The 18,047-nt window shown below is 26.6% G+C and overlaps 1 protein-coding gene across 8 annotated transcripts in view; it reads left to right on the top strand.

Moving 5' to 3' along the window:
- Window positions 1–4,276: 4,276 nt before the first annotated feature.
- The window catches only part of LOC101236350 (protein zer-1 homolog), a 62,346-nt gene continuing 48,575 nt past the window's right edge, over window positions 4,277–18,047 (top strand). For 2 of the 8 annotated variants that reach the window (XM_065790560.1, XM_065790556.1), the window contains exons 1-5: window positions 4,277–4,429; window positions 6,030–6,075; window positions 7,433–7,490; window positions 8,681–9,341; window positions 12,188–12,399. In XM_065790560.1, coding sequence (XP_065646632.1) covers window positions 8,698–9,341; window positions 12,188–12,399 — 856 coding nt within the window. In that variant the 5' untranslated portion in view covers window positions 4,277–4,429; window positions 6,030–6,075; window positions 7,433–7,490; window positions 8,681–8,697. Of the gene's footprint in view, window positions 4,430–5,019; window positions 5,113–5,526; window positions 5,792–6,029; window positions 6,076–7,432; window positions 7,491–8,182; window positions 8,456–8,680; window positions 9,342–12,187; window positions 12,400–18,047 lie in introns of those variants that run through there. The other 6 variants (XM_065790561.1, XM_065790557.1, XM_065790559.1 and 3 more) reach the window with 4 other exon arrangements.

Here is an 18,047-nt window from a genome sequence, read left to right as displayed (position 1 = left end):
ACACGAAACGGATTATATCTTAGTTTAATTAATCCCATTATTGTGCTAATTTTATACATTTTTTTCTTAATTAATTCAGTGAATCTATTTTCTTAACAATAATTTCAAAAACGAATTATAAAATATATATAAAAAAAATGCTTGCATAGACCATTTCTTTTGAATATTCCCGCAAACCTAAATTGGGCGACATCAAGAATGTTTGGCTAGTGTCTTCGCTATCGATAAAACATCATTAATGTCGATGTTTTGTCAATTATTTTTATTCCACATATATATAGAGTTTTCTTTAGAGACTTATATTGCTATTTTAGCGCTATGCAATTAAGATAGAATATCACAATAAGTATTAGTCGACATTTTATTTTATATATATATATATATATATATATATATATATATATATATATATATATATATATATATATATATATATATATAATATATATATATGTATATATATATATATATATATATACATATTATATATACAACTTTAAAAAAAGTTACCCTTGGTTTCTGTCGCGTGTTTAAAACCTTCTAAACAAAAAAAAATAACACGTGCCAAGAATGGTTTCCGTTCCGTGAAATTAATTATTACTATTTGCCATAATTGCCGGTTAAATTATTTATAAATTTCTTTAAAGAATGTAAAACCACTAATAAAAGCATGCGACATTTAAATTTGACTTAAAAACCTTAAAAAACACGCGTAAAACTTTCTCGAGTAAAACTGCTCGTAATAGACGTATACACGTGTTTTTGGTTTACGCCTGGATTGTGTCAAATACGTGTCTATATAAGGTTTATTTCCGAAAAAGAAACTAGATGTACCGGTTGGTTTTTCTTTTTTTTTTTTTTGTCAGAAATGCTTTATATAAAAATATCACGATGCTCTTGAAACAAATTTTGGTTAAATGTAGGACTACCGGGTTTTAAAAATGCAATAGACAGAGTTAGTTCTCTGCAATCTCGGCCAACATTCATTTTATCATTTATCAAAGGTTCAGTTATTTTTTGTGATAAATAACGTACTTTTTCCTTTTTATTTAAAAAAATAAAGAATAAGATATAAAAAAAATCTGTATTGCATTTGCATTCTACTATTTTCTGCTTACTTGGTATGACACATGACTTGGTATAACATAGACTACTTATAGGAGTCATCTATTTTACGTTATATGCATAATTTTTTATGTAGTTTATCTTCTATTGGTTGAAAGTTCTCCCTTGTATCAGCTTTAGTCAATGTTTCTCTTTCAAGTTTTGCAAGCTTCAAGTTTTATTTCAATTTATTGATATGTTTATCCTAGACATTATTCTGTTGCAGAAATATTTTACAGACTCATTGCAGATTCTAAATCAGCTTCAATAGAAGTGCAAATTTTATTTTATTATAATAATTAAACTACTCAATGTTGGTGTTGTGGGTGTGGATGTTAATCAAATTGTTGATGGTGCGCAGTTGATGGTATAACCGATGCTGATTGCGATGCTGACACTATTATGACTTTGTTAATATTTGACATAACTATATTTTCTTATATACACTGACCTCGTAAATTTCGCTTCATCAACACTTTTAAATTTTAATAATTAATAATATAATTTTAATACTTTTTTCAAATTTCCAAGTCCTTCAACGTGATCCGCGTTCAGTGGTTGCACAAAATAACAAACTGGTAAGTAAAGGTTCAATGTTGCGTATTTTGATAACTTTCAATGGCGAATGCTGTGATCATCATGTGACATCCAGGTTCGAAACGAGCTTTGAGCATATTTTCGCGTCGTGGTAAGGAAGGAGGCGTGAACTTCCTGGTTAAACGCACTTCCGCGGTGCTCTGTGACAAGACCGTTAGGACTTCTTGGGGCACCTGAAAATAAAAAAAATAAAAAAAAATCATGAAATGCTGTTTTCGGAAGATCATATGGTCTTTTTTTTTTCGGCATAAAATCGAAATTAAAGTCATACTCGTTACTGTCCCAAATGTGTGAAGTTTTTTAATGATTAACTTTATTCATAGTAATTTTTCATGTAGTTGTTCAAATAGTCGTCAACTATATCTAAAGTGAATAAGGGCTCTCTGTTTGTTGCGTTGTTTTATGCCTTGCATAAAGCTATTTCATGTTTCCATATTTATTAAAAATCATATTACTATTATTGTAAAGGTTTGCCTCTTATGAATAAATGCTACTGTTTTGCGTTATTCAAACAATAAAAATTACTTTAGAAATATTAATCCATAACTTCTAAACTTAAACTGATAGTGCTGTTGGCCTTCCACCTCCATATTGAACCGCGTTTTTACTGTTATTTCTGACAATCGACACCGACTTTGATACATGATCTTAATTATCTTTTAAAGCATTTTCAATTATTTCTTCATTGAAATCATTTTTTTGACATTTTGTTGATACTGAATATTTTTTTATTATTTTTCAGGAGATAGGATTTATATTAACGGATTAACAGAGAGAAACTTAGATTCATTTATAGAAATAAAACGAATTTAAAAAGGAAATAAACACATTATCATTTTATTAATTGTTAATCAACAGTAATTGAGGGCATCTAGGGTTTTTTTTATTGACTGATGTAAACAGAGTACTACATTTTTTAGTTTTTATTAAACAACTTCTTAATTTTGCAACATACAAATAAAAATAATAGATTCAGAATAAAAAAAACTTTATTAGACAGTATTCTTAAAACATTTAAAACTGGTTACTTATTTAAAATTTAGAAAGTTATAAATATAAATAAATTAGGATTATTTCAAAATAAAAAAGCTCTTTTTCTTTAGAAAGATTTTTTCAAACATAAATATTGTTTACATGTTTTTATAAATAAAGTTCTTTTTATTATAGATTTGTATTTACATAATGATGTTTCTTAATACTTTGTGTTCAATGTAAAAGTTTACGGTAAGAATGACAGATTTAAATTACCAAAAGGACACTTACACGAAAGTAATAAAATACTTTAAAAAAACTTTTTGAATTTTTTTCGTTGTTCTTAAAATACCACATTTTAAATTAGAAAGAAACTCCATTTTAAATAAAAGAACTTTTTTACCGAAAGTTCTTTTATTTAAAATTTTTTCAATTTTTAAACTATAAAATTTAAACTATCGAAACAATGTCAGATTTTGAGTAGAGTAAAAAATCAGGGCTCTTTTAAATGTATTAAAACTTTTTATAAAAATATTTTAAGTTGTAGCACTAAAAAATTCTGAACAAACCTTAAGAATCATATTAGATAAAATTTTTGGATATAAAGTTTTTTCAGTGTTAACGCTTTTTAATTTAATATAATTTTACTTTCTTGCTTGATTAGCTAAGTGATTAGTTAAGTTATTTAATAATTGTCTAGTATTAAAAAAAAAAAGTTTCAGACAAAATGAATTTTAAATTCCAACTTATTATTATTAGCATATTTTGAAATTTATGTATTTTTTGGTTTGAAATTTATTAAATACTAATATATCTAGTTCAATACTAATATTGTATAATAAAGCATACGTAAAGACTTTTTTTTATTAATTGGCATTATTTTTAGCGTTGAAGTTCTTTAAAACAATTTATTGTCTTATACAAAATAGAAATTTTTATAACTAAATAGAATGTCTATCTAAAAATGTCTTGTTGTCTTTTTTGTTTCATCTTACTAACTATTATTAACTATTTTTTTTTAGCTTAAAATTTATTTTTATGTTTTATTCTTGGTTTCGTCTTGTAAAATTAGTGAGTGTGTATGTTTTATTTTGTACTTTTTGTCGCTAAAACACCTCTTAAAAGAGAGCTATGTAAGTTTCACAAAAGCCTAATTTAAAAAAAGTATTTTTTTTTGGCGAAATTTTAAATTTAATAATAAACTTTTATTTAAACAGCTACTTTTATTAAATATACTACTAAAACCCCCACTCCCACACGGATGGTGGGTGATTGCCTCGATTTTTGCCTACATTTTAGCGTGATTTTTTTTGTCTATTAATTTTAACAAATAAGCGTTGCTACTTTCGGCAAAATATCCTTATTCGGCGTAATAATAAATATAGAAATCTTATGAATCTGCACTGTTCTGCGACTTAACTCAAAAACAAATACATTCTTAATTTTAAATACGCCCCTGGCTTCTATTAATTTATATAGAAATAAAGGGTTTAAGAGTTTGCAATTGAACAAAACATTGTGTACTATCAAAATATTATTATTTATTATGCGTTTTTTGAATAGACGATACACCTACATATATTACATACATTTTTAAATATATACAGCACTTTATGCATTTTTTAAGTATTGCGAAAAATAGTAAACAAACATAATGGCTGATTTTGCGGGTTGATAGTCAAATATGAATGTGCTCTTTATTCAACTTTATAAGAGATTTATTTTCGAACTTTTTAAAATTATTATTAAAAAAAAAGTAATGTTTTTTATAATGTTTACGAATATATTTACAAATTCTTAAAATCACTTTCAATAATTTTTTTAGGTATTTTTATTATTAAAAGTGGTTTTGAGAGTTTTAATACTGTTTTTTTTCCCGAAGTGGTTTGTTAACGTAATTTTTTGTTTAATTAGTGTATATTTAAAGTAATTTTGTTATAAACTTTTCAAATCAAGTTCATAACAAAAAGTATTTATTACGGATTGAAAATTACAAAATTTGTCACTTGATGTTTGGGGGAGAGTCTAAACAGAATCTGCTGTTTTTTCCCTTGCGAAAATTTTTATCCTTTTTTTTTTTAATTATTTGTTAAAAATGTCTATATAAAATATACACCCATGTGTTTTTCTTTTAATATAAAAAACAACAGCAACAATAACAAAAAAAATTCAAAAACAGTACCTTGTGTATGATTTCTTCTTCTTCTTCATCTTATTATTATTATTATTATTATTATTATTATTATTATTATTATTATTATTATTATTGAATTAAATTAACTGATTGAATTAAAGTCAGAGGTTCATTGTATATATTTACATTTATAAAATAATTTTTTTTCTTACAGAATTCCAACATGATTTTTAGGACATTAATTGAGCAATCTCGTTTTCGAGTGTTAATTTAAGTTTAGACATTTATAATAAGTCATTTTTTATGTAAGTTTACTGACTTTAGTTGTAATAGTAGTTGTTTTACTTTTTTATTTCATACCATTAAACATATTTAAATGTGTGTCAGTTCAGAAATGTAAATACTGTATAGTTTTTACTTTAACCTGTACAAGATTCAAAAAACAAATTCATTTCTTTGACTCATTGACTTTCTGATATAATAAAGTTATATAATGCATTGATTTCATTTCATCTGAATTTTTTTCCGCTACAGTTTTGTCATTTTTATTCAAACAAAAATGATTTAAAATAAATAATTTCAAATTTTTCAAACATTCAAAATGATTGTTAGAGGTATTTGGCAAAATCATTGCGAGAGTTTAGTATACGTATTTAAATGTAATGTCTCTAAAATTTAACTTTTTCAATGTTTTCAATATTGTTTTATTTTTTATTTTTAGAAAGTTTCAGCCTATTTTCTTAAATTTAGTTTTATACCTTGTGTTTTGGATCAGCTAAAATATATTTAGAAGCAACATCAGTTTTTAATTTCAATTCATTGCACTTAGAACACCTGTTCAATAGAACATATGTCTGGAGTACCAAAAGCAATATTAAACTGGTTGTTAAATAATATCCTTTAAATTTAATGTCCCATAAATCTTTATATTTGATTGGAGATTCATAAACATGTTAAATATTTTATTTATATTTAATTCTTCAGGTAAACAAATGTCTATTTTTTTCTTAAGAACAATTTGAATTTTGTTTATGTGGTCATTTTTCATTTAACTTCAAAATATTTAATCTAATGGAGTTACAATTTTGACCAGTTATATGAGCAGAAAGTGTTGTTTTTTTTGAATTTGTGATAATTCAAAATAAATTGTGGTAATTTGTTTTTAAGTATCAAGTAGTAGTTCATTCTAATCAATCTTTTTTATTTATTTTAATCTTTAAAGGAAATAATTGGATTCTGAGATCATATGACTACAAAATTTCAAGAAAGTATGTTCATTTTCTTTTTTTCTATGTATTGTGCGTTTTTCTAAGCAAAATAACTTCAAAAAGTGAAAATAACCCTGTTTGTTTCTTCCCATAAACTTTTCATATCGTAAAATTTTTACACATTATGTTTCATTTACATATTTCCTATTTTGAAAATAATGAAAGTTATATAATTAATAAAAATAAACAATTATTATTATAATAATTTATAATAACCTATTTATTAATATACAGGTTGAGTTTGTAATTTTTTTTATTAACTGTTTATTGCTTATTCTTGAGTTGAATTACTAAATAACCTGATTAATAGCAAAAATTTATATATTGGTGATCTTACAAATTGTTGTCTAAAGTTAACCTTAAAAAACAAACAAAACACATAAAAATAAAAAAACATGAAAATGAGATTAAAATATTGTATATATTTTTAAACTGTTTATAATATTTTTTTCAGTGTATTAATATAAATATCTAAAATAAAAATGAATAACATAAATAAGTAACAAGTTTATATACATACACTTGCTAAATATAAGTTTGACAAGTGTATGTATATTCCCTGCAAATATAGTTTAAAATAAATTTAATGAGGAAAAAAAAATCTAGACTTTTAGTTTGCCTTTAAAACTTAATTTTGCCTTTTTTTATAACTTATTATTTATGACTTAATTTTAACTTAAATTAAAAATTTAATTTAAAACTTAATATTGCTATGTATTTGGTACATTTTTTTCATTCTTAAAACAAAAGTTTATTTACAATTTAATTTGTTATTATTTGATTTGGTGTGTTTTATATACCAGAAACTAAAACAGAATAAACTAAATAAGGATTAAAATTAGAAGCAATTTACCGACTCAGTATGTTGCATCTTTATATCAGCATTTTAAGACTGGTTGTCTTTATTTATTTAACTAAATAAACGCATTCTATTTAATTATAATTTTTTAAAGGAAATAACAGACACAACTAATGGATCTTGTTTTTATCAAGTTTTAATTTAAAGTTCTGCTAAACTGAAAATAACATTAATTGACTAGTAAAATAATAAAACAAGAATTTAATTTCATATCTTATATTTGTCAATCTTATTTTCAACTTATTTTCTTTAATGCTGTTATTTAATTACTATTTTGTTTATTTTTATTTTTCTTAAATTTTACTTCATGTTTTTATTTATTTAGTTTTATTTATTTATTTAGTCTGTTTTATGGTTTATTGATAATCTATTTTATGGTTTATCTATTTTATTAATTTTATGTTTGTGTTTTATTTATTAAATTCATTATATATTTTGATTGTTGTTTTTTCCCCCATTTTTATTTTTTTTTACACCCATTTTTTTTTTTACTTTCAGTGAATGAAAATTGGTTGCAAGTTTTTATTACAACTTTAGTTCTTCTATAAAGGAAAAGGTCTGATTTTTAATTGAATTATGATTTATAGATTTGAATTAATAGTAATAGTTTTTATGTAGGTAGTTCACTGAAAATGAATTAACTAATATTAAACTTACATTGTATTGTATATTGCATATTTATATCAAATAGAAATTGTTTCATAAATGGTATTGAGAACGTTAGTAAGTTTCTATTCCCCATTTTTTGTTTTATTACATGCTATTTTTAAAAATGTTATACATAAATTTAAAAGCATGTTTTAGAACTTTCATGAGAAAATGCCGGAAAAAAAAGAATTTAGTTTCATTAAAATTAAAATAAAAATTTATTTTAGATTTATCTAAATATTTAGTCTAAAGTTTTATTTAAAAAAAAATAACATAAAAACATTTAATTAAATTTTTTTTTGTGAATAAAATTGAGGAAAGCTTCTAATGTATTTAGAAAGTTTGTCAGTAAGTAACAATATGTTTTCTTCCAATTGTGTTAGAACTGCTTTTATTTAATGTCCTTTCTTAGAATGTTTTTGATTTTATTTTTGTCGTTGCTAGGGTGTTGCTTTTTAAATTGGTTTACTTTGTGAATGACTCCGACTATTGTATGAACAATTTATAACTAATAAAATTACTTGCTTAAATTTTTAATAGTTTAGTAGGGTGTGACCCATTAATCTTTTTTTTAATTATTATTATTATTATTGTCAGATTATAGGTGTTTTCAAATATTTATGTTGTTTACAAAGTTGTTCAAATTGAGTTGTGCTAAAAATAATTTACTGCATTATAATCTCAGTTAAAAAAACAACAGATTATCTTTGTTCCGAAAAATATTTTCGTCTTAGTCAATTAAACATAGTGTAACAGTTCTTTGAAAAACAAATTCTTGTTTAGTATGTTTGATGTTCTTTTTATGAAATTAATAAAGATTAAATTTAAAAATAGATATTTTTAAGCTTTGCATGCATGGAATTTTTTTTTGAGGTAATTTTTTTTTTTTAATGAATTGGTGTTGAAAAGTTGATATTAAAGTATAAAAAAATTTCTACATTAGTTATATTTACTTTTGCAAACACAGAATTAATAAAAAAATTGTTTTCACTTATTTTTATTTAATATTTTATAAGTATTATAGTTTATATTTTTATATATTAGTAAAGTTTGATAATTATAAAATAAATATTATTATTGGCTTTCATTATCTTTTAGGTTCTCCAAAAGATACAATGCCTGATACACAATCCAATGTAGTGCCATCTTTAGGTTTTCTTGCTTTACAAGTATGCTCGCAATTTCCACTGCATACACTTGTTCAAAAGTGCGCACAACCTGCTGATTTATTTAACAACAAACCCCTTTTAGATTCAGTTCAGTATATATGTCTTAAGCAAAACTTTTTTATACCTAGCAACATCAGCGAACTTTTGGTACAATATATTCTGAAGTACCATCCGGGTTTTTATGTTGAATTGTTTACAGATACTAAAAGATGTAGACTTTCTCAGCTTGACCTATCCGTTAAATCAATAAATTGTTCTCTTAACGAGAATACAGTTGAAAAGTTGATGATGCACCCATTAAGCACTCTTTACTTAAGTGAGTGTAAGTTCTCACTTCAAACATTTTCTGCAATTGCTAGTTGTGCATCAACTTTGCAGCAACTAGATTTAAGTTTTGTGTCTGGTTTTAAAGGTTGTTTAGTTTTAAAAGAACTTGTTAACTTGGTGAAACTAAATTTGAGGGGTGCAGATATAGACTTTAGTAGGGATCATTTTAAACATATTGGAAACTTAGTTCGCTTGGAATGGCTGGATCTATCAGAAACACCAGTTAAAATGATATTATTAAAAGAACTTCAGGGTTTGAAGAAGTAATTTATATGTTATTTTGTTTTTATATATATTATATCTAATTATTTAAAAAAATACATTAATGTATAGTTAAGGTATGGGCAGGTAGTATTTAGATATACAAAAGTATTTAAAGCTAACTTTTTTTACATGCACTTTTAAGTTTACATAAATATATTGTACCAGATCAAAAATATAATTGTAATTGGACTAGTCTCTAAATGTATTCAAAATTATTCTCTAAATGTATTCAAAATTAATTTTATAAACTTGTTTACGAGGCAGCAAAAAAAAAAATATTCATATAAAAAAATCTCAATAACAATCAGATTCAATCGATAAAATTATATTATAATATGTTATATGATAAATTAAATAAATTATATATATTAATTTATATTATTATAATTTTAAAAATAATAATTATTTTTATAAATAAATAATTGTTCTAGATTTTGTCATAAAAATTTTCATTCAATTTTTTAAAGGTTGTTTTATTATTGTTTTTTTGTTTTTTTTTTAAGGTGAAATTATTGAAGTCTAGTTTTATTTTAATAAGTAAAATATAATTTGGATGTAACCTAATAAAAATATAATATAATTGGGGTGTAGCTTAATAAAAATAATTTATACAATTTAATACAGCTACTCCAGTACATTTAGATGCTTGCCTATTTTGATAAAAAAAAATTTATAGTAACAATAATCTAATAAAAAAAGCTTCTTTTCAAATTAAAAAAATCATAACCAATGCTGATAAATATGTTTAATATTATCAATAAAACATGCTTAATATAAACATATTTAATATTACGAATAATAGTTGAGAAATAAAAGGAATTGATTGTAATTTTTTTTGTAAAATGAACTTTTGTTATCAGAACTAATCCTACTTTTAAATGCAAGCTGTGCATAGCCATTGATAATAACATGCCTTAGCATAAAAATATTTTATAATAATAGATTTATAGAACTGTGCAGAATGATAATAACATGCCTTAACATAAAGTTGTTTGATAATAATAGATTTATAGAACTGTGCAGAATGATAATAACATGCCTTAACATAAAGTTGATTGATAATAATAGATTTATAGAACTGTGCAGAATGATAATAACATGCCTTAACATAAAATTGTTTGATAATAATAGGTTTATAGAACTGTGTTTGATAATAATAAATTTATAGAACTGTGCAGAATGTAAAGGTTTTATTGTTAAACTAAATTAAACTTTGATTTAGTTTGGTTTGAAATGCTTTTAAAATGATCATGGATTGTCCTTTTGTTTAATGTTAGAAAAGGCTATTAGCAGCTGCAAGGGTGAATGCTATCCTCACAAAATATTTAATTTGAATATATATGAGTGTCAGGGTTAGTGTTAGGGTTAGGATTGAAGAGACATCACTCTAAAAATCCTCTCATTGAAAATACTTGAACCAAATTAAATTTATAGTAAATATAGTGGTTCAAGAGATAAAGAAGTTTTTTCTTATATATCTTTTTAAATAACAAAATAATGTATTAAAAAGTTACTAAACTTTGTTAGTAGTAAATTTGTAAAAGTTATTATTGGTTTGCTTCCATTGTAGATACTTTTAGCATTAATAGGGTCATTAATCATAGAACTTCATACGTTTTGCAAAAGTGTAATTGTGCAATCTTTTTTTAAGTTTACTTTTTATTGATTGAACCTCTATTTACCTGCAAGGAAAACTGTTTTTTGATGGCTTATCCTAAAAATCTGCAAATATATTCCATTCTTTTTTTTTTCCAAACTTAAAAAGCACATCGCATATGATGTATCAGGGTTTCCGATAAAAAATTGCCCATCGTGTTGTTTCGCGCTCATAAAATTGTAATAAGTTGTCATCTAGCTTGATTATGTTGCACTCAAGATAATGTCCGTGAGAGCAATCATGAGATTAAAAAATTGTTGAAGGCTGTGCTTATAAAAATTTTATATTTTTTATACAAAGTTCTTTTATTGACAAATGTTTTGAAATAGTACTACAACAGCACACTAATGACACTACATTAACGGTTCTTTATACTTCCCAACTTCTTGTATGTTGTTTGCGTCTTATTGCTATTTTTTTCTATTTATGATTAAAAAAAAAGCGCAGTTCTTCCTATTGATTTAGTATTAAAGAATAAATTGTTGACTGTTTTTAATATATTTATTTAATAGTATTACACTGTTAAATTACTTAAGATACATTTAAGTATTAGAAACGTTTACAAAATACTCTAAAGTTATAATTTTCCCATATAGTAATTTTCTATTCACAATGCGTTTGTATAGTGTTGGGTTTTCTATTGGCATTTCATTTGCCCATGTTTCTATTCAAATTCTATATATATATCAAACCCTTAGTCAATGTAGCAGCACTCTTTTGTGGCAGCAGGCTATAAGATAGTCAATGTATAGTGAAGCCCTGTGCAGCAAGCTATTTCAGTGTGACATCATATTTTATCTAAACACACATTCATAGTTATATATAATAAGTATTAATATGTATTTAGATAACATCTCTGACGTAACACTGAAATAGCCTGCTGCCAACAGCTTCAGTACATACACCAACTATCTTATAGTTTGCTGCATTCATCACAATAAAAAATATCTAAATAATAGCATTTGTCAAGTTTAAAAAATAACTGTAAACAAGAAAATTAAATGAACTAAAAACAAGGTCAAAAATTATTCGTCAATGTCTAACACTTTTATGTGGGCAGTTAGGTCAGCATTGCTGAATGCGGATCCTAATTCCGAGGGCTGATATTACTTATATAAGTAGTTTTAAGAAAATTTTTATTCAGATAGTTAAGTAAAATATATAAATATTCATTTTTTTTATGTACAGCTTGAAGTGGCTATCACTATACAACTGCACCCAGTTGAAATATAATGCTAGGTTAGTTGGTTTACTTTTAAACTTCAAGAAATTAGTGCATTTGGATATTTCAAGTAACCCATCTGAATCTTTTTACTTGGATAAATCATCTCAAATTGTAACATCAAATACATTAGCAGTGTTGGCACGGTTACCAATGTTGATGTCTCTTGATATATCAGGTATATAAATTAAAAATTACTTTAATGATTAATAAACTCAGCTTACCCTAAACATTTGTTTCAACTTGTTTCGACTTACCCTAAACATTTACTTCATTAAAAATGATAAGCTATAGTTTCTTTGGTTTGCACTAAACTATAGTTAGCATACAAAGACTTTCAAGAAAAAAATCTTATTTCACATAATTATGGAAAATAACTTAGGTTGAATTAAGATTAACCAATGTCATCAACTTTTAAAATAATTTTTTAAAGTGGTGTTTACATGCAGTAGTGGTGTAGTGGTAGAGTGGTCGCTTCGTAAACAAGAAGTTTCAAGTTGGTAGTCAACATGTTTCTCCAGAGAGAGCCTTATTTGTAAAGGTTTGTGTTACGAAGTTAAAGAATTGAGAGAGGGTTGCAATTTTAGAAAATAATTAAAAAAAAAAAGTAGCTTCCTCATCCTTAGGGAGTTAACTAACATTAAAAAAATATATTAGTATAAATAAAGTATAGTGTATATATATATTAGGGGTGTTCACATAACCACTGGAAAAAAAAAAATTTCTCTGATCTGAATGCACACTAGTTTATTTTGTGCCAACTGGCATTAAAATTTACTTTGCAAAAGATAATTAAAATAAATTAATGTTTAGAGGTTGCTCAATGGCCTTTTAGTTTTACAATAATGGCATTATGCCTTAAATAATTTCCTAATTTTATCCCATGTTCAATTTAGACAAAATATTAAACAAATTTGATGTACCATTGTCTTTTATGAGCTAACTTCTTTGGTCATGTGACAAGCAGCCATCTTGTCATCTGATGTTTTTGATTGAAAAGCATTTTCATTAATTGTAATTTTTTGCTGAACAACTGAAATATTTAATGATTTTGAGGTTTTTATTTATTTTAATCCTATAAAATAATAATTGTAGCTGTTATGCCAATATCTAGTTTTTTAGTGCTAAATTTTGTTGCATATTTTAAACAATGTTTACAAATTAATATTTAATTTCTCAAGTTGAGTTTAATTTGGTATCGTTTTATTTTAGCTTTTTGCTGAAAATTAGTGAAAAGATAAGTTCTTCAAATTTTCCTTTGACACGTAATTGAACTGCAATATGGTTGATTTGTCAACCTGAGAAGAACCTACCAAACATTGTCCTTCCAACGATGGTTGATGTGTTAAGGACGTTTTTCCACTATCACAAAGCATTGAAACAAACAGTTCCAGCCAGTGCAAAAGCAACATCTAATGGTTTAGCTCACATCTGGAAAACAGCCAGAATTCCAATGACTTACCAGCCTCATATTGTATCAAAAGTGAAAGCATGTGTTGATGAATATAATTTAATTAAAAAGAATAAAGGAAGAGTTAGTAAGTCACAGATTGCTAGAGAGAAAGATTTTAGTATCAAATTAGATTTACTGTTTGACATTTCACACAAGGATGCAAACAAGCAAATTAAAATTGATGAAGATAAAATATTTCTGGAAGACCAAAAGAATGCTTGTATGATGAAAATGGCTGGAGAAGATGTAAAATTATCTCAACAAGAAAAGCGAACAGCAGAGTGTCAACAACCAGATACAAAAAGAAAGCAGAATGAGGAAGAGAGAAGACAAAAAGCAAATGCTGTCCTTACCTCTAGCTGTAGCCACTTTAGTCTTGATTGTGATAGTGCTAGCAAAGCAACAGAAGTCAGTGACATTCCTGATGACAATGATGATTATGAAATAGAAATTCCGGTTTATCACAAAAAACTAGAAACCCAATCAACTGACTGTGAACAAAGTCCTAAAAGTAAAAAGCCACATGTTCTCAATGAAATTTTGTCTTCTCCAGATGTATCATCTACACTTGATCGAATCAATTTATTTGACCAAAAATTCACTATATTGGCAGCTGCAATTGCTAGAGCAAGTGGAGAGGACCTCCAAAGTACACCATTATCAAGATCAACAGTCCGCCACAAACACATCATGCACCGTTCATTAACTGAAAATCATATTCGGCAAAAATTTATGTCAAGTGAGAAACAACATATGGTTGTCCACTGGGATGGTAAGATGATGAGAGACAGCACCAACTATGAAAATCCAAAGTTCAATGTTGATAGAATTGCTATTGATGTGACTGGAGAAAATACTGGGTATTGTAAAGATATCATCTGGCACTGGACTGGCACAAGCAAAAGCAACCTTCCAGTTACTGACCATATGGAATGTTGCAAATTATATTGTCGGTGTGTGTTTTGACACAACAGCGTCAAACACGGGTTTTAAAAATGGTGCGTGCATCTTGCTAGAGAAGTTGATGGAAAAAAATCTTCTCTACTTTGCTTGCCGTCACCATATGCATGAAGTAATTATTGGGGAAATATACTCAGTTTTGCTTGGACCCAGCAGTGGGCCCAACATAGCTCTATTTGAACGATTTCAGAAGTGTTGGCCAAGCATAAATCAAGCTAATTATGCTCCATTAGATGACGCCCATCTTGCTGAACCACAGCTTCAGCAACTTAGATCAGAAGCTGGCTGCTTTCTGCAGCCTTTCTTATCAGATGACTCTTCGTACTTACCAAGAGAAGACTACAAAGAGATGGTCGAGCTGTGTCTTTTAATTTTGGGTTTTTCGTTATCAGACTATGCCACCAAGAAGTATTGCTTTCGCATGCTGGGAGCTTATCACATGGCTAGATGGATGGCTAAAGTCATCTATTGTATGAAGATATACCTCTTAAGAAATGAATTCAAGCTGACTATGACAGAACAGAACAACTTGTGCAAATTTTGTATCGTTGCTGCTCATATCTATGTACCAGCATGGATTGCCTGTCCAATTGCAAGTGATGCTCCAGCAAATGACCTGATACTCTTCACAAGAATTAAACACTATTCTGAGATCAACAAGGTCATTTCAAATGCTACTATGAAGAAGCTTCAAAATCACACTTGGTGCCTTGGGTCAGAAATGATTCCACTTTCATTATTTTCTGACAGGGTTTGTGACAAAAAGTTGATTGTTGAAGCTATGATTCAAAGTGGAGCTGATTGAAGTGTCAGGGGTATAAAGTGTCTAGCAGCAGAAACAAGTTGGAAAAGAAGCAACTTCATGAGCTTGTTATATCATCATCAACTGCTGTTTTGCAGTCACTTGGTCTCGATGTAACCATTTTATCTGGAACCGATCCAAAGACCTGGGAGGAAATTGCTGAATTTCGTTATACTAAAGCAATTGTTAAATCTGTGAAAGTTATCAATGACACTGCTGAGCGTTCGGTTGCTCTTATGAGCACATTTAATCAATCCATCTCAAAAACTGAATCTGAAATGCAGAAACTAATACAAGTTGTTGAGGACAACAGAAAATGCATTCCAGATTGTTGCAAAAGCATATTGATGACATATGCCACTGTTGCTACAGACTAAACTTTTGATCTTGTAAATAGTGCAACATTTGAATGTTATTTCGTTATTTAAGGAATTTTTTGAAAATAAATAATTGTATATCATAGCTATAACTCAAGTTTTTTAAATATTGTTGTTCAGCGAATGCTTTTAACACAGTAAATTTTTATTTTCCTTGAGCAACCTCTAAATATTATCCAAAACACCTAAGATTTTGAACAGAAGTTTTTTTCAATCAAAGAAACAATATTCAAAACTGTGCAACATTTAATTCAAAAAAAAATTTTTTTGGACACCCCTAATATATATATATATATATATATATATATATATATATATATATATATATATATATATATATATATATATATATATATATATGTATATATATATATGTATATATATATGTATATATATATATATATATATATATATATATATATATATATATATATATATATATATATATATATATATATATATATATATATATATATATATATATAGTGGTGGCTCAAAAAATTGGAGCCGTCCTAAATTCTTCATAAAATACGTATTTGAAATACCAAATTGCTTGTAGTTATTTGATTTCAATTAGTCACAAATATGCATTACGCCACATCTTGGCATTATTTTATCATAGTGGCAACACATTTTATTGCATTGTAATAAGGTTAGTAGCATTTGAGTTACTAACGGTGGTTTTTTTAATACACATGGATTTTTGACAGCAATATTTAGTCCAAGAACAAATTACTTTTATTTTTATATTTTTCTCTGAAAATTATTATTTTTTTTTTTTCTGAACAAAGGTAAGTGCTTCTTCTTTTTGAACGTTTAAAAAATCTAATATTTTTTTGTCTCTATTTTATTTTTCAACATAACCTAACCTTCTTTTTTTGTTATCTTTAAAGCAATGGGAAAACAAAAGGATATTTCACCATCTCTAATAGGACTGATTCAGGGTCTTATATTGGCTGAAAATAGCTCCAATAGACAAATAGCAAAGAATGTAAAGGTTTCTAGGGTAACAGTTGATAGAATTAAAAAAAAAATGGGGAAAAATGAACCATTGTTGTCAGAAAAGAAAAAAAACTGTTGCAAACATAGAGTGACAACCCCACGTTCAGAGAGAAAAATAAGAGATATAGTGGTGGAAAATAGGAGAAAATCAAAAAAGTCCTTAAAGAAATCCTTAATGAACAAGGAATATCAATTTCTTTGGGGACTCTTTGTAGAAGATTGGCAGAACAGGGCTTCAAAGCTTGTAGACCTGCAATCAGACCCAAACTCACTGAAGCTATGAAAGAAAAGCGCCTACAATGGGCAAAAAATCATTTACACTTTACTGTTGATGATTGGAAAAAGGTATATTTGAAAAAAATCATTCTTCTAAACTGAATTCTTTTACATATTTTGGCAACTTATTAAAAAAATGGTGTTTTTTAATTTTTATAACTTTGGCTTTTAAGGTTTGCTTCTCAGACGAATCCACTATAGAGATCATTTTGGATAAAACCAATTTTGTGAGAAGAAGAGAAGGCGAGAAGTTTAATGAGAACTGTTTGGTGCAAAGAGTAAAACACCCACTCAAAATAATGGTGTGGTCTGTTATAAGTGGCCAGGAAACAGGAAGGCTGTATATTGTACAAAATACGATGCGCCAGGATCAGTACATTAAAGTTCTCGAGAAATGCCTCATACCTCAGGCAAAGGAGTGGTTTCAAGATGGAAAATTTATTTTCCAACATGATTCGGTTCCATGCCATAAAGCAAAAAGTGTATCTAAGTATTTAGACAACAAAAAAATTACTGTTTTACCCTGGCCAGGAAATTCACCAGACCTAAATCCAACAGAAAATTTATGGGAACTTTTAAAGCGGGAAATGTCAAAAATTTTGGTAATGAATAAACAAAAATTAATTGAAAGATTATGTGAAGTATGGCACTATAACGAAAACATTCAAAAACAGTGCTTAAATTTTTGATAGAGAGCATGCCAAGGAGAGTTGCAGCAGTCATCGCAGCTTAAGGTGGTAATACAAAATATTGATGTCGATTTAGATGTTAAAGTGTTTTTTTTTTGTAATAAAACATGTAAAAGTTATCACCATTTTTTTTCTAAAATACCTAAATGTTCATGAACCAATTAATTTAGAAATTCAATGTATGCCAAAATCGGTGAATTTGGCACCTAAACCTTAAAAATGTGGAAATCTTATGGTGGCTCTAATTTTTTGAGCCACCACTGTGTG

This window comes from Hydra vulgaris, chromosome 02 (genome assembly GCF_038396675.1).
Source record: "Hydra vulgaris chromosome 02, alternate assembly HydraT2T_AEP".
NCBI lineage: Eukaryota > Metazoa > Cnidaria > Hydrozoa > Anthoathecata > Hydridae > Hydra > Hydra vulgaris.
The sequence above is the reverse complement of the archived record's forward strand: the minus strand, read 5'-3'. Positions and strand labels throughout refer to the sequence as shown.